Source organism: Pseudorasbora parva, chromosome 16 (genome assembly GCF_024679245.1).
Source record: "Pseudorasbora parva isolate DD20220531a chromosome 16, ASM2467924v1, whole genome shotgun sequence".
NCBI lineage: Eukaryota > Metazoa > Chordata > Actinopteri > Cypriniformes > Gobionidae > Pseudorasbora > Pseudorasbora parva.
The window spans coordinates 28,814,515-28,836,921 of record NC_090187.1 but is presented as its reverse complement, the minus strand read 5'-3'; the positions used below and the strand labels follow the sequence as shown (position 1 = coordinate 28,836,921).

Genomic DNA, 22,407 nt, shown 5'->3' with positions numbered 1-22,407 from the left:
CCACTTGAATCTTGAAGCACATTGATATACTTAGGCATATTTGCATGTCGCTTCTAATCCAGTGAAGCGCATCTGTTGAAAATTTTGCTTTGACACTGAGATGCAAGGCTTCTCCCACACATATTCAGGAAGCAGTGAAATACCAGTGCAAAGGAGTGTTGAAGCAGTGTCTGAGCCTCCAGCTTTAGCTTGAATTGTGACTGACACCTCCATCTCCAATACAGCAATGTAAGCATCACTCATTCTTATTTATTTATTTAAAAGTGAATATGAATAAATACCATATACAACCATATTTCTATGTGAAAAAAGTAATATAATGCGCATACAAACTATAAACAGGGTTCCTTTGCAGTTGGAAAAAAGCAGAGTATGGGGGGAAAAATTCATTTTCAGACTATAAGAGTATTTTTTTTTGTTTTTTTATGAAAATAAACTTAATTTACAAGATGAATGAATTCAAGGTGTACATTTTCATTATGCAATGCAGGTTAGAAGTGTTTTGGGTTTCTTCTCATTATTTTCTTATCACCATTACAAAGCCTCTAAAAAGGACCTCAGGAAAAAAAAATAAAAAAATACAGACTTTCATGTGTGCACGAGAAACCATTAAACTTAGCATATAGGACAATGCACTGCCTATTGTGCCAACAGCCCATTTCGCAGTATGTTTTTAGGCCGCCACAGAGTATGCGTTAAACCAGAACGGAGTCCTTGAAATATGACGTACTGCTCTAATAAATGGCAAATATTGAACACCCTTTTTATGGGAATTTTTGACCATTCTTCTAGAAGCACATTTGTGAGGTCAGACACTGCTGTTGGATGAGAAGTCCTGGCTTGCAGTCTCCGCTCTAATTCATCCCAAAGGTGTTCTTTTGGGTTAAAGGTCAGGACTCTGTGGAGGCCAGTCAAGTTTCTCCACACCAAATTCGCTCATCCATGTCTTTATGGACCTTGCTTTGTGAACTTGTGCGCAGTCATGTTGGAACAGGAACGGGCCATCCCTAAACTGTTCCCACAAAATTGGGACCATGAAAAAGTCCAAAATGCCTTGGTTTGCTGAAGCATTAAGAGTTCCTTTTACTGGAACTAAGGGGCCATGCCCAACCCCTGGAAAACAACCCTACACCATAATTCCTCCTCTACCAAACTTAACACAATGCAGTCAGGCAAGTACTGTTCTCCTGGCAACTGTCAAACCCAGACTCATCCATCGGATTGCCAGACAGAGAAGCATCTCGTCTGCCCTAGAGTCCAGTGATAGAATGCATGCTTGAAACTTTGATTTGGTTTCCACGGCCAAGCAACTGCATCCAAGTATCACCGAGTGCAATTCAAAGTGTTGGATGCAGTTGCTTGGCCGTGGAAACTCATTTCATGAAGCTCTGTATGCACTGTTCTTGTCTAAAGGCTAATATAAAGGCCACCTGAAGTTTGGAGGTCTGTAGAACTGACTCTGCAGAAAATTGGCGGCTTCTGCACACTGTGTGCCTCAGCATGTGCTGACCCTGCTCTGTGATTTTTACATGGCCTATTACTATTTGTGGCTGAGTTGCTGTTGTTCCCAAACACTTTTTTATAATACCACTAACAGTTGACCGTGGAATATTTAGTAGTGAGAAAATTTCAATGGACTTATTGCACATGGTACCACGCTTGGATTTACTGAGCTCCTGAGAGCAACCCGTTTTTTTTAAACAAATGTTTGTAGAAGTGTCTGCATGACTAGGTGGTTGATTTTATACACCTGTGGTCATCGAAGTGATTGAATTCAAAGATTTAGAGGGGTGTCCCAATACTTCTCGTACTATAGTGTATGTTGTCACTTAAAGGAGATAAAAAATTAAAATAAAAACAACTATTTAGAGATGACTGTACTATATACTAAATACAAAGCTAAAAGTAATGGTGTGTGAACTATTTATGTTAAATATGGTCTGAAAATCTACAGAGATGTTTGGAAATTGAGTCTTGAAAAGTATGTAATTTTGACATGGAAAATGTATAAGATCCCTATATAAACAAATAATGTAACTGTCCACAGTACAAGTGTGGAAGACTGCTGGGTAAATAACTTAAGCTGTTTTAAGCAGATCAGGCGGTTAAGAGAATCTACATTTTCACATGAAATGTAACAGGTAATTTCCCCTTAATATCTTAGTAAACTTAGGTGAAATGCAGTTGTAGATTTTTACTACCTGTTTTTCTTTGTTGTTTTTGTGTATCTTTTCCTCTCAACAGTCCTAACTGCACACGACCTTCCACTTTATTTCAACATAAGAGATTTGACATCATTAAATGCAGCGTCATTGATTTGTTGATGTCTTCCTCTGTGTTTTTTTAAGAGATCTTAAAAATACTATGAAGAGAAAAGTCAAAAAAAGGTTATTGGAGTGCTGAGCTCAGTTGGGTGTTAAATTATTAAGTCTGTCCAGTGAGTTGTTCCAAAACAAGACAGAACTGAGAGGCCCGAATCTTCCAGTCTCTTTCTCTCATCCTTTTTTTTTTCTCATCTGAGACTCATTTGAGAAGAACAAAGCCTCCATTTACTGTATGTGATGAGGCACACACTGCTAATGCACCATTATGAGGCACTCACCTCACCCCACTGGCGTCTTTTTCCTGGGCTTTCAGGACTTTGCTATAGTGTAGAGTACACTTTTTACTTTCTTTCCCTCTGTGCTGCACCCCGACCCCTGTCTTTTTTCCCCCTCTAATGTGTTCTCTCGCATTCTGCCCCTGCGTTTCACCTCTGGTTCATCCTCGATTTTTTGATGTGATGGCACAGGCTCCCATTTCAATCACAGGAGAGGTTTTACAAATGAGGTAAATGAGTTAAAATTACACACAGCCTGAAGAATGGTCGGAGGGGCCGGTGAGCAGCATGGTCGATGTTTCCAGGCGTGCTCTGACTCCATAAGCGTTCGAGGATTTAAGCAGTGCTGAGGCTGTAGGACCATGACAATCCTAATGACCTTCAGTCACTGTTACACATATAAATTCTGCATGATGGATGGACACGAAATGGCTTAGTGATTTGAAAAACGGTGTTGTTAAATGTAGATTAGTTTGTTAGCTTAACCCTCAATTGTGCATTCCCATAAAGAAATATGGAGCTCCGGCAAACTTCTAGTGATAAATATGCTCCTATTTTAAATGCTAATGAGCTTTGTGGTATATTGTTGCAACATAATGTAGCAAGTGAAACAGAATATTTAATGAGGAGAAAAATGTAGGACGGTGTTTATGTATTTTGAAAGGACTGGATTGTGAAAAGTAATTTCTTTCATAAATGTAAAATATATACATTAAATATATTATTATTATTTTAGTCATTTTATTTCATTTTCTCTATAAATAGGTACATATTTATATATTATATTTATATTGTAATAATCCATTAAATTGATCTAAACATTTACAAAAATCAATTTCCAACAAATGCTGTTCTTAGCAACACATATTACTAATAATATTACATTTTTGATATAATCATGGTAGGAAATGTACTATCTTCATGAAACATGATCTTTACTTAAAGGCACAATATGTAATGTTTCAGCATTAAAAATATAAAAGATCACTATATCTATGTTATATATTTTTTAAAGTTGTGTGTTTACATTATCCCGACAGTTCCAATTAACTTCTAAATCCAGAGAAATTAATATTTTAATTCGAAGACACGGACCGTGTCTTTATTTCCGTTATGTCGCCAGTCTTTCACGTCATATCCACGTTTGCGTCTTGCTTCCTGCGGAACTCGGCGGAACCGCCAAACTCAAAGAGGAACACTGACAGTATAAGGGGAACCCCCGTATAAAAAAGTCTGTATGATAATGGATCATGACTACTCTTTGCCTGTACGTTTTGCCAGCTCAACAAAGCGCAAACGTAAGGGTGAAAAAAATGACCCGAGAAGATTTTGGGACAGTAGAAGAAGCAAGAGACGTGTAAACCTTGGAGAAGCCTTTGAAAGATGGCGAAATCTTCGTGACAAGCTCGGACTGCAGAGAGATGCTGATCTCGCTTGCGTTTTAATAAACAGGTCATTTAAGTAACCATTCAGCTAACATAATAATCATATAATCATAACATGCTGTATGTTTGCATATTGCAAAGCGATCTTGACCACATTGAGACGAGTTTAGCTGAATACGTATACATTTTGTATTGTATCGGCTTTTCAAACAGGCGGATTCTGTGTTTTTGGAGACTGAAACAGCTATTTTTTTTTAAAACTGATTCAAAAGTATATTTCTATCCGTATATTTGGTGACACGATGATGTCATGTGTAAAACGCAGATGGACTAGCTATTATTGGTTTTATATGTAGCTGGAGAAGTAACGTTAGCTTCATAAGGTAATATGCCACTATCTTGGTCAATTAATATAAGGTGACCGTCACTTTTATCATATGTTAATACTAGCTACATATAATATCGATTTAATAATGATCTACTTATTCATATATCTCTGAGTTCCAAAATAAATGTTTATTAGAATGATTGATGAACGTGGGGAGCGACACAGCGCGTGTTCCTATGAACAACGTATTGCTGGTGCTGGTTCTCTCATTTACTATGTTTTATGTTGGTAATGATAAACTAAATTGAAATTTATTTCCTTATTGAACAGTTGATATACAGAATGTTCGACAATCGCGGATGCCATGTCAATATATCTATAATTTGAGTAACTCAAATTATGATGCGCGGTTAATATGTCAACATAGCCTACCAACTTATAGGTATGTTGACATAGCGACCGCTCGCACAACATTCTGTCTCGCACATTATCTAACGTTACTGATAAGTTTGTTAAGTAACGGTAGCTTGCTGCTATTTCATTAGATTGACATTACATAAAGTGAAAAGCCGTAAATAAACTTAACAATAATAGAGATGTAATATAACAATCAATTACCTTGTCAGTGAACATGTTTTCTGCTGGAGATGCCAGATTCGCTGGTTGACAGTGGCAATAATGACAACAACTCCCATAAGCCCACGCACTTTCCCGACGTCATCAAAGTACGTCAGTTGTTATTATTTTGAATGAGTGACCCCTAGTGGCCAAAAGTTGCATACTGCACGTTTAATATCGTATTGATTTTTGGCATAAAATAAAAATTGATAATTTTGACCCATACAATGTATGGGCCTATTGCCAAAAATATAACCGTGCGACTTATGACTGGTTTGTGGTCACAACTGTGTGTATATGTGCATATAAGTGCACTATTACATTACAGTGTACTATATATATATATATATATATATATATATATATATATATATATATATATATATATATATATATATACACACATCGCCACATTCCATCGTCATGGTGACGGGCTATATATATATATATATATATATATATATATATATATATATATATATATATACACACTACACATATACACTTTATTTTAAGGTTTTGCTGTTTCATAGCGTGGACATTGATACATCGAGTTCTGCATGTTACATCAGTGCAGAGCCGTTTCTCACCACCCAGGGCATTAAAAATGGCCCTCACCCTCAGGCTAAAGTGCTCCCCTCACGAAACAGAGCACCAGGGCCCACTTTTAACCTGCCAAGTGTGAGATACACACAAACTCTCTCTCCCACAGTGTTCTTTATCTCGCCCGTTGTGGGAAAGGTTCGCGGCAGAAGAGCGTGCTGATAATTTCAACCATCATGACTGATGGAATTTGTTTCATTCCGTCTCTTACCCAAATCCCCTCCTGTCATCAAGTTTGCTTCTTCAATCTCAAAGGCATTGTCAGGCAATACAGTTAACCAGCCTGTTTATGCTCAAGAGCGAATGTAAAAGCGGTTAATTATTTACCTTAATCAAAAAATCGAGGACGCAACTGCTGGTTTTGCTTTTATTGCTGTTGCACTGCTGGTCGGTTGTCAAACATGCTAACACTTCAGCGACAAATGCATTCACACTGTGAAGACATTCTTGATGCTTTTTGATTTGCCGTGTGCCGCCTGTCAATTTATCTGTGCTGGGTGCGATTCCTTATTCACAAGGAGATTGCTTTGGATATTCCAATAACAGCGACGGAAATGTCAGCCGTTCCTTCCTTGTCAATTCTGCAGGCATCATTTTGTGCCCTTATCACAGATTGATGAGGAAAACAGCCTCTCCTCTCAGCGTTGTCAATCAGAAGCCTCTATAAACACTTCACATAAGCCACCGCAGCTGGACTCTTGTGTCTGCACACAAATGTCAATGGACAGTCTGTGTTCTATTAAAAATGACTGTGGCCCTCAAGGGACATGTTTTCGTGGTGTGTGCGCCCCCTAGAGGACCTTGTTACAGTATCAAAATCCACTGTACTAATCTGCTGAAGTTTTTTTTTTTTTTTTTGGACCCATGTAGACTTCAATAAAAAAGTATGAAATGCTTTTGCCACATATGGAAAGCTACATTCCAGTTCATTTTTGTGGCGCATAATGAATGTTGCTTTTCAGAACAACAGCGTTTCTCATTGAATCATCGTTCCAGAATGCATCAATATCTCATAATCTGTTTTTTTTTTCTCTCTGCAGTTGTGTGGCTGTGGGCTGCTGGGAGTTGGAATCTGGCTGTCTGTGTCTCAAGGCAGCTTCGCCACCTTCTCCCCCTCCTTCCCCTCCCTCTCTGCTGCCAACATGGTCATCGCCATAGGCGCCATCGTCATGGTGACAGGCTTCCTCGGTTGCCTGGGTGCCATCAAGGAAAACAAGTGCCTGCTTTTGAGCGTGAGTATGCCACGCCTACACACTTTTACATTCCTGTAGTGTAAAAAGACAGTACCAGACCTGTTGCAAGTACAGAAAAAAAATATAATGCAATTAAGGTATTCTAAATGCCTTAAAAATATCATACTTTATAATCAGTTGTATGCTCTTAAGAATAATTTAACTACAATCATAGTATACATTATAATATTAATTCATAGTTATGTGTTAGTGTGCAATGCATAAGAAATTACATGAACTCATACCTCGGGTCTTATAGCGACCCAGGACATCATTCACTACCCCCCTCCTCCTCCTGATTTTTTAAAGTTAGACATATACCTTCTTAGTATCCCTCAGTCAATTAATTTTAAACAATATAAAAAATAAAAACAATTTTAAAAGAGTGCATTTTTTTGGCACAAAAATTGTATAGGTCGCTAAGGACCCGATGTGTGTAACACTGTATTATTTTTTTTCTGCACAACAGTAAGAGTCTTTGATGACTGAATAAGTGCAATTCACCTTCATTCCACAATGTCTGAAACACAATGATGAAATGATGTTTCACTCATAGTCACCGCAGGCAGAAAACAAAAGAATAGGAAATGGCTCAGAGATTTACAGCAAAGCAAGCACTGAACACAATGCAATATGACTGTCACTTGTTGGTGGATCTGATAAAGAAGCTGTCAGCTAAATCAAACTATTGATTTAAAATAATAGTTTTGAGAATATGTTTGAGATGGTGAATATAAGCCAGATGCTGAATGTACTGGGAAATGAGCTCTGATGAGGACAGTGATGATGGTATAAAACATCTGCTCAAACTGAACCCTTCCAAACTCCAAAACTAACAGAGTATACATTATTACAAATATATAGTAATTATGGCGAAACATTCACGCATTTAAGGGTTAAAGCACATTAAGAAGATATGAGATATGAATAAAATATATTAAAAATGCTTTATTTTCTGTTATACAAATATTTTTTGCAAAAGGCACAATTTCTATCCGACTGTTTCAGATGGTTTAATTTCTCTTGTATTGAGTTACAGTCTCTTCACACATAAAACAATTTCAGCTAAATCAACATTATTTAGTAGCTGTGTAAAAAGAAAATATCCTCCAACTGCGGCCACAAATGGGTGTTATCGCGCGGGTGGGGGTTTCTGTTTTCAAAGACTGGAACGCCCCCTTCTTCTTCTTCACCTCTTCTGCTGAACTGCTAGCTGTCAACATCCGGATTAGCATGTTCAACATTCGCCGCTAGTTAGTTTTTCTCAAACAGAAGCTTCAAAATAAGATCTAGCATCCTGCAACATGACATCATGACTTTGCGTAAACATACACGTCACTTTCTAAAGTCAAGTGGCCTGTTATCTGTACGTATTTTGAGCTATCCACGTGTATGTCTACGCTTAAACGAACCATTATGTGTGTGCGTGATGCCGCGTGTATGTCTTTGCCGAAATGAACCATTATGTTTGTGTGTGTGTGTGTCTCCAAAATGTAAATGGATTTATAAACGAAAATGTAAATATAAAAACGCAGATTGTTTCTTTTCATGGGTAGGGTTATGGATCAGGGTTGGGTGTAGGCAATCGTTATTGTGATTGACATGGCCAAATTAAATGTTTAGAATCAGTTGCAGGGCATTTCCGCTGAACTGGTTTGGGGGGGAAAAAATCACGCCTTGAGAAACTCATCGTGATTGGTCGATGAGACGCTACCATGAACGCCCAATAAGCGTTTTTGTTTCATCACTGGAACGCCCAAGCCCCAGCTGGACCCTTCTCAAAAAGTGGGATAATGTACAGCCGGCCAGTCATTATCCCAAAATAAGCCCTGTCAGGATGTGAAGTGGACTATTTTATTCCTTATGAATACTTTATATAATACATACAGGCTTAAAGTAAACTGTTACCAGAGAGGTTTGTTAATTATATCTGCATTGCCAAATAAGTCTCCTCATCGGCCTCAAAGGCTTTTGATCCAAACTTGAGTTAAACCACATGCCTCTCTGTTTTTCCCCTTTGACTCTTTATTCTTTCTTTTTGACTTTACTCTCATTCTCACTTTCACCAATCATTCCGCTAATTTGGTTGTCGCTCGTCATGAGTTTTTTGTCTGTCATTTACAGGAATGAATCATGTATCTGTCACCGTTTTTTTTTTTTTTTTTTTTTTTTTTTTGGGGGGGGGGGGGGTGAATAATGTGTTATCTGTGTGTTAACTTGTGGACTTCCACAAATGATTCCAAATGAGCATTTTGTTCATGATTTTCTTTACTGTAACTAAAGGCACAATATGTAAGATTTTTGCATTCAAATATCCAAAAACCACTAGCAAAGTGTTATATATTTTGTTCACTTGTGTACTTGCATTATGTGTACCAAATGTTTCCAACAATCTTTAAATCCAGAGACATTTGCATTTTTAACCAGTATGACGTCCTTCCTCATTGCGTTGTCTGTCAATGGCATCATGGCACCTGTCAACTACTACTTTCTACACGGTGGAAGTAGTAGTTGTAGTAGCTAGCAAGCTACTCTGTTGCTGTTTCTACATCCGTCATGGACCGCAATTATTCTGTAGCTAAAGATAACTTCAAGAAATATAAATTTATGAGTGAATCAAATTCCCTAGATGAGTTTTAGACAAGAATACTTGACTGTTTTAAACACACGGCATACTCAAGAACATCACGGGTTTGGCATATTCCCAGGATGGACCTGCTGCGTCTTCATCCATTGTTTCGTCTCTTATCGAAATCTGACCCTGAAGTTGACTTCGGCAGAAACCGGAAGGTGATTGCTGATAGGCTGTCCCAATCAGTGGCGCCTGCACAATCCAATCCTGTTTGATAGGGAAACAACAAATGGAAGGTTTCCGAGGTTATGGATAGAAATGTGGTGGAGTTAAGAGTACAATGTTTGCAGCTCAAATGTACATGAGTAAAGTCATGAGTACTCCCCAAAAATGATAATCGATTAAAAGTACAGATCCCTCAAAACTGTACTTAAGTACTGTACTCAAGTAATTGTTCTCTGTTACTGTCCAGCTCTGGTAATGACTATAAAACGTATTTCATTACCTCATTCATGAGCATGATTTGTGAGTCCTGTCGGATTTATTTCCATCAGCCGTAGTCATGAAGATGACAACTCCCATCATTCCACAATCCTTCACAATGTCATCTGCTAGAGGTCGCATATTCAAAACTATAACAAAGGCGTAGCTTACACCTGCTATAGTTTTGAATAATGCAACCTCTAGCAGTGAGTTACATACTGTGCCTTTCTTTAAAAAAAAAAAAAAAAACTAAAAACTTTCATTTAGTTGAAGTGAAGGAGACACTTAGAGAATTCATAACTTTGTCAAACCCAGAATCATCATCACCATATTCCTCCATATCTTTACTTTTTAATGTCAATCTCCAGTTCCAACAGTTCCCTAAATGCCTATTAGATAGGACCTGCGTAATTTCGAATGGCCTGACCTTTAGATTTCGCTATCTGTGCTGTATATACACTGTCCCCAGCTCTGAAGGAGAGTGAGACATCAGAGAATGGTTTTCACATTTTTGGGTTTGAGATCTAAGCATCCGGCCCCATGTTCCTGGATGTGGTGTAGCGCTTTCTTACCCCAGAGGTCTAGGAAGGAAGAACCTTCAAAGCTTTTGCAGTCTTCACATCCATTCCTTCAACTTTGCCCTATTTACATACCCCATATGGCTGTACCAGCGAGTAAAGTCATGGAAGACATATACACAGATTGTCATTCAGCGGTTGGCGAGGCCACACGTAGACAACACAATCGCTCTCGTCCTCCTCTAATGGAGGAAGGAAACTTATTTTGCAGACCTGTCAATGTCAAGGTTCGATAAACAAGTGTCTTAAAGGCTTTCAGATGGCCCAGAATCTGTGTTTCAGATGGACTTTGACAGGAACGGTCATCAGGCAATGACTGGAAAGTGTATCAAGCACTCAGCGAAATAATGTTTACTGGCTGACAGGCGCATGCTGTGTGGAAGGCTGTGTAAATATTTAGCTGAAGAAGTGAAATAGAATGTGAGTGAGAGAGTGAGTGAGTACAGAAAGCCAAGATGATTCATTCAGACAGGTCTTTCCCTATGTGCATCCCTCTCATTAGTATCACTAACTTACTTTTTTTTTTTTGTATTTTCTTTCTGCAGTTCTTCATTGTCTTGCTGATTATTCTGCTGGCTGAGTTGATTTTGCTCATTCTTTTCTTCGTCTACTCTGACAAGGTAAGTCTATTCACCGATTATATATTCTGGAAATTATTTTACTGTATTCCCTCACAAATCTAATCTCTAATTAGTGGAGATTTCTAAGGATTTAATTTTGCCTGGCGGACAAAAATTGGAAATGTCCCACACAATTGCTTATCCTAACACGGTATAATGTAAATCATCAAACGAATAAAATCACTGATATGCAAATCTTCCTTTTCGTCCTAAGCAAATGAGCAGCAGAACATTTTTGAGTAGCCCCACCCACATGAAATCGTATCGGTCCATAATCCTTTTCCCCATAGCTGCATATACATCAATAATTGATTCTGCAACTGATTTTCATTGTATTTCATGCACGTCTCTTTCATGACAAAAAATGATCCACCTCGAGTGAGCAGATACATTTTTAATGTATTTTAATGTAATTTTGTTGTTTCCACCAACCTTTTTTATGTAATATCCCATAAAATGTTCATAAAACACATGGATGAAAACCCATTATCAGGTAAACTGTATGCGTATCCCATTTTCCAGCTAAATAAGGTCAGCGGGCTCTTTTAAAGAACAGCCGCCCCTCTTGTCTTTGGCAGTGTAGGTTAAGAGTTTTCATCACCAGAGGAGCTCTCAAAAGTCAGAGGTCACCCAACACAACAAGGCCTAATCCTGGCCAGTTGTCACCAAGTAATTGCCACTGATCTCTTTCTCGGTCAATCCTTCCACCTGCCGCAGTGGTCAGGCTCTTTCTCATGGCCTTCAGAGCACCGCACAGGCACACAACTGGAAGTGATACTGTGCCAACTGGAATGTCTAAATCAGGGCAATCTGACCTTTTGACACCATACAGATCATGGCGTATTACTACCCACCCAGAGCACTTAGATGTCCCGTTTCCTCTTTGATAAAGTCACAAGTGTCACTGAACATATGCTTTAAAAGGTGCACTGTACAGTCTCCTTTTCAAGGGCGCTTCCCAAAAGTATGGCAGGATACTAGGAGGTGTTAAGTCCCGTCAAGGATTTCTGGGTGGTTCATTATTCACTCCGTTTGCCACGCTCTCTGTGGAAGTTAAAGTAATTCACTTACCCACAATCCATTTAGAGATTAGGATCTGCCTATCTCCAAGGTACGAGAACTGCCTGGTTGTCTTATCGAAGCGTGTAACTCACACTCTGCCGTTGACCTCAAACCGAGACTGCATTTTAGTAGCAATATGAACAGAATTTTTTTTCAAGCATAAAACTTATTTCTCTACTTGCTCCTTTTTGTATTCAGTTTGTTTCTGAATACCGTTTCTATCTCTTTATTGTGTGAAGAATCAAGGTTGTACCTTCGTATGAAGTAAGCTAGACAGAAAACAGTGTACCCAACATGTATTAGTCTTTAAATACCATTTTGAGACCATCCCAGTCACATATTGATGTTGCTCGCACTACCGATATAAGATACCACTATGACCTTTAACACACAGTGATGAGGGAGGTACTTCAGAGAGAAGAGAGGGAAGATGAGATATAGAGGTTTTTATCAACTGCACAGGGCTGTGAGCACGTCTCTTTCATTTCTCCACCACATGAACTGGGCAGCAGGGGTACTCCCTTCACTCAAAACCTCACACTCCATTCACACAGAATGGCGTGAGCGATCAGAGGAATGTTTAATTGACTCCATTATTTGATCTCCAAATCACAAGGCAGTCATTATCACATCTAAGGTAAAAAGGCATGCTGGCACAATGTATGAAAGCATGCTCATTCTGCAAATGCAAACCACAATATTAAAGCTAAATATTTGGCTTCGTTAGTACTAGGCAGGGAAACAGAGCTATAAAAAAATATGGAAATAAAATTTGAGCTTTAGACATGGGATTTAAAAAATGAATAAATAATTATGTATATTTGAATATACACACATTAATGTAAATATGTAAGAAATATTTGCATAATTTATATTATATATATATATATATATATATATATATATATATATATATATATATATATATATATATATATATATATATATATACACAGTCTTGTTCAAAATAATAGCAGTACAATGTGACTAACCAGAATAATCAAGGTTTTTAGTATATTTTTTATTGCTACGTGGCAAACAAGTTACCAGTAGGTTCAGTAGATTCTCAGAAAACAAATGAGACCCAGCATTCATGATATGCACGCTCTTAAGGCTGTGCAATTGGGCAATTAGTTGAAAGGGGTGTGTTCAAAAAAATAGCAGTGTCTACCTTTGACTGTACAAACTCAAAACTATTTTGTACAAACATTTTTTTTTTTCTGGGATTTAGCAATCCTGTGAATCACTAAACTAATATTTAGTTGTATGACCACAGTTTTTTAAAACTGCTTGACATCTGTGTGGCATGGAGTCAACCAACTTGTGGCACCTCTCAGCTGTTATTCCACTCCATGATTCTTTAACAACATTCCACAATTCATTCACATTTCTTGGTTTTGTTTCAGAAACAGCATTTTTGATATCACCCCACAAGTTCTCAATTGGATTAAGGTCTGGAGATTGGGCTGGCCACTCCATAACATTAATTTTGTTGGTTTGGAACCAAGACTTTGCCCGTTTACTAGTGTGTTTTGGGTCATTGTCTTGTTGAAACAACCATTTCAAGGGCATGTCCTCTTCAGCATAGGGCAACATGACATCTTCAAGTATTTTAACATATGCAAACTGATCCATGATCCCTGGTATGCGATAAATAGGCCCAACACCATAGTAGGAGAAACATGCCCATATCATGATGCTTGCACCTCCATGCTTCACTGTCTTCACTGTGTACTGTGGCTTGAATTCAGAGTTTGGGGGTCGTCTCACAAACTGCCTGTGGCCCTTGGACCCAAAAAGAACAATTTTACTCTCATCAGTCCACAAAATGTTCCTCCATTTCTCTTTAGGCCAGTTGATGTGTTCTTTGGCAAATTGTAACCTCTTCTGCACATGCCTTTTTTTTAACAGAGGGACTTTGCGGGGGATTCTTGAAAATAGATTAGCTTCACACAGACGTCTTCTAACTGTCACAGTACTTACAGGTAACTCCAGACTGTCTTTGATCATCCTGGAGGTGATCATTGGCTGAGCCTTTGCCATTCTGGTTATTCTTCTATCCATTTTGATGGTTGTCTTCCGTTTTCTTCCACGTCTCTCTGGTTTTGCTCTCCATTTTAAGGCATTGGAGATCATTTTAGCTTAACAGCCTATCATTTTTTGCACCTCTTTATAGGTTTTCCCCTCTCTAATCAACTTTTTAATCAAAGTACGCTGTTCTTCTGAACAATGTCTTGAACGACCCATTTTCCTCAGCTTTCAAATGCATGTTCAACAAGTGTTGGCTTCATCCTTAAATAGGGGCCACCTGATTCACACCTGTTTCTTCACAAAATTGATGACCTCAGTGATTGAATGCCACACTGCTATTTTTTTGAACACACCCCTTTCAACTAATTCAACTAATTGCCCAATTGCACAGCCTTAAGAGCGTGCATATCATGAATGCTGGGTCTCATTTGTTTTCTGAAAATCTACTGAACCTACTGGTAACTTGTTTGCCACGTAGCAATAAAAAAAATATACGAAAAACCTTGATTATTCTGGTTAGTCACATTGTACTGCTATTATTTTGAACAAGACTATATATATATATATATATATATATATATATATATATATATATATATATATATATGCAAACGTAGTTCCAGGCAGCTCTCTTGACCGCATTACAGTTCCGTATCGCTTCGCATAGTTACTAGTTATAATGGAGATTACAGGAATAAAAAAAAAAAACATAAATCAACTCAAAGGCTACACATGACATGTTTTCACTAGCGAGGTAATAACAGCGTTGTTTAGAGACGCACAGAGGTAGCCTAACTCACAAAAGCTCTCTCCCTCTCTCTCTCTCTCTCTCTCTCTCTCTCTCTCTCTCTCTCTAATAACTGCAGTAAAATGCTATTGATGGCTCAAGCCTCCGTTACAAGCTTTAAAATGATGTTTCGGAACTAGCAAAAGAGCAGTTGGATGAGACGCGGAAGAAATAGTCCTACACACAATAGTGATTTGAGTACAAAATCCGGACGAATCCCTTCAAATATATAATCGGATCGATGACTTGAGGTTTGGTAACCGTAGTGTAAGCGGAAAAATTATCCACCTCAGGTGTGTAGTGTATATTAGTGTATAGTGTATATTAAATATTTCCTTTTATTAAATGGATCAAAAATGACATTAAAAACTCTCTCATTGTTAGAAGAACATCTATTTCACATAAATGCTTTTCTTTTGATGTTTTTATTAAGAGAATCCCCCCAAAAATATCATCGTTTCCATGGACTGTAAATATTAAGCAGCAAAACTGTTCTTAAACCATTTTATGAGAATAAGAAATACAGTTTGTGACTGATATATGTGTAAGTGTATAAATATTCCACACGAAAGTAAATGTCAAATTTACAAAATTCCAATCTATCTGTAATTTTATAATTTGAGAGGTGTAGTTTCAGTAGTGATGTTTTTTGCCATCCTCTATCTCATCAAGATGCTTCCCTCCTGCTAGCATGTTGGAGAAACAAAGGTATAGTAGGTCTTCACCTCACTGAGCGTGCATGTACGCTGTGGATTAAAGAACACACGTGGGCCCTGCAATGACCCACCATCTGACTGCAGCAGATGGCGAAGGCTAGGCACTAGATTAGAGTATCAGTCTTTACGCTCATGACCTCATTCCAGCGTGTGTGCCGCCGGATGGCGGCCAAATGAAGCCATATTAGCTGGTTTGAAAAGGGGGGAAGCACAGTAGCGCGATTTTTCGGATAGACTTACAGAGACGGATGAGGAGCATTACTGCACACTTTCGCCTCCTTAGCTGTGGTTACGGTTTAATCCATAGATGACTAACAGTTTTCAGCCTCTAATGCTATGCCATTACATGAGTAAAACCGACACAATTAGGGATGCTCTAAAAATGAATAGCGACCCACATGTGCAGCGGATGGATTGAGACTGCTTTTTGATGAGAAGTAAAAACTCCAGGTACCATTTTAAAGGTCCCCAAACTTGTATCATAATTTAGTTGCACAAAACACTGGTCTCTATTGTGTTTCCTGTTATTTGCAAGGTAATTCTGGGAGTGTAAAGCTTGTGATCTCAAGGGGTGGCATTATTGTGGTTGCTTGTTTACTGGCTGATTTTGGCTCTGAATTAAACCCATTTACTCGCGTTAAACAAACCAACAATGTGCCCGTGTTAAAATGATTTACATCAGGCTTGATTATATAAACAGTCATTTTCCGCTTCATGAGCTTAACGCAGCAAATGCGTCTTGTAAAGTACCTGATCCGGTGGGGCGGTCAGCCAGGGTTTCTAAGGACTCCATGCCAGGTTTCAAAGCACCTGACGGCGTGACAGTAGGTCCCACACTGTGCGTATCTTGCCAGCTCGCAGCATGGCCAGACTTTCCCTTGCTGATCAAGAGTCTGGCCCATCATCTGGGCTGGAAATTACCATCCCATGACAGGCACTTACATCAGGAGGCTTTCATTTGTGCTAATGGAACATTATTTCCAAAGTGCAAATGTTTGTTAATGAGAGAGTTCATCCCAGAATGAAAATTCAGTTACTATTAACTAATGCTGGGCACTGAGATGAACCGGTATACCGGTTTTAAATTTGTGTACAATATGTATTTTTCCAAATACTAGTGCGTAGCTGCAACAATTTATTCAATCGCCACAAAAAGCGCTATGTACAGTGTATTGAGAGTGGAGCTCTATTAACTGCATACGCTTCCTTATTAATGGTTATAACTTCTTATTACATGGCTCTGTGAAATATTTGATTCTGATTGGTCAATCGCGCATTCAAGCGGTATGTTATTCCCAGGTAACAACTGCCAAAATTGCATAACACACCGCTCATCCGGGTACTACTGCTTAATGCTGTTGTTGGCTCTCTGGTGCCATCTTGTGGCTGTTAAATACTTAACCGGCATGGGTTACAATGGAAGACTTTAAGGCGGGTTTACTTTAAACGTTTTAAATATGTATATATTTCTTACACAAACGCATTGGGGTCCTGATCACTCTGTTGGGGTTTATTCTGCGATAACAACCGGCTGGGTGTACATTATCCCTTACATAACAACAATAAATAAGCCAAACAAAGAACTTTATTTAACATGACAAATACCATGTAGAGTCTCTGCTGCACAATTAATCGAATTTCTAATCGCGATTACAAATTAATTAAGCAATTACAAAAAAAAAAAAAAAATCCTATTATTCTGCATCCTTAAGAGATGTGTTTAGATGTCACGTTTAGAAGAATCTCAACTACTTCAGAGTAGGGTCTAGTATGTACATCTCACCGCTGTTTCCTGATGGTTTATAGAACAATTACAAATTTCAAAGAGTAGCAGCTCATCGTTGAGTCAGTGAGTTGAACTTGAGAACAAAAAAAGTTTGATTAATCAACAAATCATTCAGACCTATTTTATGAACTGGATCAACTGATTTATGTGATCCCAACTCATTTCCCTCATGAACTCTTGCAAATTCTTATGAGGAAAGCCAAGCAATGAGTCACACCAACCTATTGTATGGCTTCAGAAGATTTGGAATATAGGGTCATTAGTGTCATATTGACCAATTTTATAGCTTTTTCCTTTTTGGTTAAACTATCATTTTTGGTTAGGAGTCCAGGAGTGTGTTTCCATTATTGTGTTGTTGTTGTTTTTTGGCATAGGCAAAGGTGATGGACAGTGAATAATCTGACATCTGCCCTTATTCTCCTCTTCCTCTACTCTTTAGTAAACAGCAGGCTTTCCTCAACACACACACACACACACACATTGTGCTGACACATCTCACACAAACCCACGCCCCCAGGGTAACAATATGACAAACCTGTCCGAACTCTGGAGACTCAAACACACACACACAACCAGAAGAAAAACACAGTTTTCTCTGTGTATAACCATTCACTCTGGTTTCCGCTCCCAGTTGACCCCAAAAATTGTTGGTATAGAAGATAATGATGTCATCCATTAGCTACATCTAACGTCTAACCCTCTGGTCAAACCTTCCACATTCCCAAACAAACACTAACATCTTTACATTAACAAGTTGCCTGAGAACATAGGAAACCAACGAGAGGAATGATTACAAATCAAACACCAAGAGCCGCTAGGTCATTCACACGATCCAGATGCTTGTGCCGGCTGAAAGGGCTTTGGACTGTGTGTTCTGAGACTGTATCCAACTGGACAGACATTATTTAAACAGAACCCAAGGCCAGGTATACAAACTCCTAATGAGATATGCATTAGCTACAAGCAGCCACAGGCCATGGGAAACACATGCTCCATTCACTTTTTGAGCACTAGTGTAATATGTAATATTGGATTTAAAGGCTTTTGGTAATATGAGATGCTAATTGAAAATGTGTAGGTTTTAAATCATTGAACCTATTAATATTACACATTTTGTAAGAGTTGTTTGACAAATTGAGTAGTTTGTTTCTTCCTGTTTAGTGCATTTATATTGACAGTCCGATCTTGACTTCCTTACAGTAACCTTTAGTTTACACTGGCACTCTTCCCATGAACTCAGAAGAAATTAACTTTCTGCATAATATGATGCTCCTAACAGTATGTTGCATTAGCATAACTCATCCCTTAGGGCTTGCAAGATGGTGACGGGGAGCAGAATATGATCAGAGCACCACCTCACCAATACTTTTCATTTCAGTGACAGGATATTTATCACTGCGGATGGCGCTCGCCTCTGAGGATAGGACAGCTTCCTTTTGTTCTCAGAAAAGTCATTTCAACGTCCTCCACTGGCATTAAGCTTGTCCTTAAAGGGATAGTTCACCCAAAAATGACAATTCTGTCATTATTTACTGACTCTAATGTTGCCCCTGTGTTAATTTCTTTCTTGAGCTACTCCAGCTTCGATATTTGAACACTGTTTATGATAAAACTGGGTTGCAGTGACATTAATTTCTTAATTTATGTCAGGAGTGCATTATGATCGATCCGTTATGAACAATATTTTGAATAGATTATCAGACGCACGTTCATTCTCTCTCGTCTGCACTGGCTCATTTGTGTTCACAGAGATCGCAAAGAACAGCTTTCAGTTTAGCTCAAAAGTGCTTATATTTGGAGAAATATTGACATATCACGTTTGCAAAATATTTCGTCATACAGAATACCATTTATATTAATTTCTCACTGAATAATTCGATATAAAAGAGTTAAAACAGGCGCAGACCTCTCTCTGTGTCTCTTCTTAATGATATGCATCGGATATCGGTCATCAGGCGTTGATTTGCCCTCTGATCTGTCAATCTTATGATATTGCTTGATATTAAATCAGGCGTTGATTTGCCCTCTGATCCGTCAATCTTATGATATTGCTCAACACCGCCCTCGCATGACGCGCTCCTCCTCTGTGGACACTCCTCATTCTGGCTCTGTGAAGAACGAGTCTATTCTACATTTCTACACGTGAACTAAGAACAGGGCTGGACTGGTAATCTGGCATACCGGCGACGCACTTTGGGGCCGGAAGGTTTTTTTTTTTTTTTTTTTTTTTTTTTTTTCAGCATTCAACATGCAGCGCGGCCCATTGGTTTGTCTTCTGATTTGACATGCCGAAGTGAGAGAGACCTCCCCTCCATATTAGGGGCTATTTTTCTATTTATTTATTTATTAGTATAGGTATATAGTATAGTATTAGGCGAATATCCGCACAGCGCAGCCGCTGATGAACGTACGCTGCGTTTAAATGCTGCTCTATACGGCACTTTGACTCGGAATTTTGTTTTATACAATCGTATGATATGGAAACATTACAGGTTCTGTGTTGATCAGCTGAAAACAGCCACGAGCATGTATTCGTGACGAGGTAAAGTTGAAAACGGCGACATACAAATGTTTCACTTTAGCAGAACCATAATTTACATTGCAGCTAACAGCGGAGAAATATGGTGTTTTGGAAGAAACATTTATTAAAAATGTTGCTATATTACTTAAATTAATATTACAGAATATAAATCACTTTTATAGAGGTTGTTTTCGTATTTTCTACAGGTGTTTACATTTTTTTTTTACTTACAAATATAATCGTTTATTATGTATGTTTTATTTATTTTAGAAACCATATAGCCATATAATGAGGAGCAAGGTTTGTATAGTCCATGTTTTTTACCCTGTGACTACCATGATCTTACATTTAAATGAAACTGGCCTACAGTTAAACTACAGTCTATAAAACAGCTTAAGTCTGGATCCCATGAATTAAGGACACAGCTTTTTTTCCTCTTTAAAAGTTTTATTAACTTTTTTTTAATAGATTTAATTAAATTTAATAGCCTCATGAAAGATAGATATCAGTGTTTTACTTAAATTATGTGTTAACTCTTGAAAAATATGATTGTTCAACCCAAAAATGTGATCATTTACTCACCCTAATGTCATTCCAAACCTAAATGAATTTATTTCTGTGTAGCATAAAAAAATTATTTGAGTCTGTTTTCCAAATTTTATCATGGCTTTTTTTTATTCTATTATGGCTATCAAAATCCAGTGTTCTGAATTTTGCTTACGTGAGTTTTTGTTGTAGGTGGCTATTATAGATGGCTATTGTAGATGGCTATAAAAAAAAAAAAAAAAGTGTACTGTGCTAATTTATCGAGACTTCTTACAGCTCTTACAGGTTGTTGGCCTTGTTTGTTTCGTTGCTTCTATTGCTCTCCCCTTTTTTGTAAGTCGCTTTGGATAAAAGCGTCTGCTAAATGATTAAATCTAAATGTTTTTTTGTTTATACAATATTCAAATGGTAGCCTAACCAAAATGGCATGGTTGCCAACATTCTTCAAAACATCTTATTTTGTGTTTCACAGAAGTCATGCAGGTTTGGAAGGACACGAGAGTGAGTAAATGCTGACAGCATTTTAAAAAAGTAAATGTACTTTACTGCATCCTAGCTCAAAATCATCAGTGCTTTACTGCCAATGGGGATTTCTGTGTGACAAAAAAAGCAATATTAAGTTTATCTGCATTTGCAGCAAATTCGATAATATCTATCATTATATGTCCTTGTCCTAGGTTTATTTATATACTCCAATTTAAGGCCCCAACCCCAGCAAAAATATTCACGGGGCACTCATGGGCTGGATGTGCTGGGTATGCCAAAGCCGAATTTTAGCCCCAGTCCAGTCCTGACTAAGCTAATAAACACACAATAGCTATGGAATAAGGTTTTTGTGTGATTGTTCATGTGATTTCGGCTATTTTATACCAATAATGGATGTTTACATTATGACTGCTAACAGGTGTAGCGATTAGCTCCATATTAAATGATAAATATAACCTGTTTTACCATCACCATTTGAATGAAAATCACATTATATCGCGACAGGAAACTAATAAAAACACTTGATGGTGGTCTACTGATAATTAATTATATATTTATTTTTAAGGATTCTTTGATAAATAGAAAGAACAGCATTTGTTTGAAACATAAATCTTTAGTGAAAAATTTAAAAATATACCCCCCCCCCCCCCCCGCCCGATAATTTAATGCCCCCTTTGCTGAAAAGTATTAATCTCTTTTAAAAAGTATTCATACTACTGTCTTTAATTTTATGACCTGGCACTGTACATTATGTGCCTTTTCATTGCTCTGTGAGAATGAATTCTTGTAGAAAAAAAATTATATTCAATTTTCTAGGACCCCTTTCGCAGCTCATGGCATTAGGGAGGCTTAGTCGGACATGTAACATCCCTCCATTAGACATGCTATTTTATAGTTTGAACAGAATTGTGTGACTTTTTTTTTTTAGGCACAAGCTGATTAAGAGTTTATTACAAGTCTGAGCCTGATTATAATTGGACCGTGTGGAATATGCAGTCTCGTGTTGCTGGTAATTGGGACGCTTTTCTTTAGGTATTAAAGAACAGCCATTATCATACAGTTGTGTTCCAAGCAGGACGTGAAAAGAGTGATGTCAGAGTGTTCCCTGATGGAGTTGAGAGTGTGCTTTGATGTATTTTTGTATAATGAGACACAGGGGTCTCAAGATGTTTTTTTTTTTTAGAAAAGGATGATGGTGCTTATTCACCTTTCATTTTATTCTCCATCCTGAAACGTGGCTACTCACACAGTGTACCCACCAGGAAAAGTGTCTGGCACTAATGAGCGTACACTCCAGTGAGAGACATATGCCTTCTACCAGCTTTTTAATATCTTGCCCCACCACCGTTCTGCATCATTGGCTGAATTTATTTAATCATAGCATCCCAGAAATGAATGCAGAAAATTAAATTTCACATGACAGGGTCTCTAGAGGACATTTTAGCCCAATTTCA

General features: G+C 38.0%; 1 protein-coding gene across 3 annotated transcripts in view; it reads left to right on the top strand.

The window, feature by feature from the left end:
- The window catches only part of tspan9a (tetraspanin 9a), a 324,934-nt gene that overhangs the window by 279,487 nt on the left and 23,040 nt on the right, over nucleotides 1–22,407 (top strand). For all 3 annotated transcript variants that reach the window (XM_067420224.1, XM_067420225.1, XM_067420223.1), the window contains 2 exons: nucleotides 6,574–6,765; nucleotides 10,944–11,018. In XM_067420224.1, coding sequence (XP_067276325.1) covers nucleotides 6,574–6,765; nucleotides 10,944–11,018 — 267 coding nt within the window. The remainder of the gene's footprint in view (nucleotides 1–6,573; nucleotides 6,766–10,943; nucleotides 11,019–22,407) is intronic.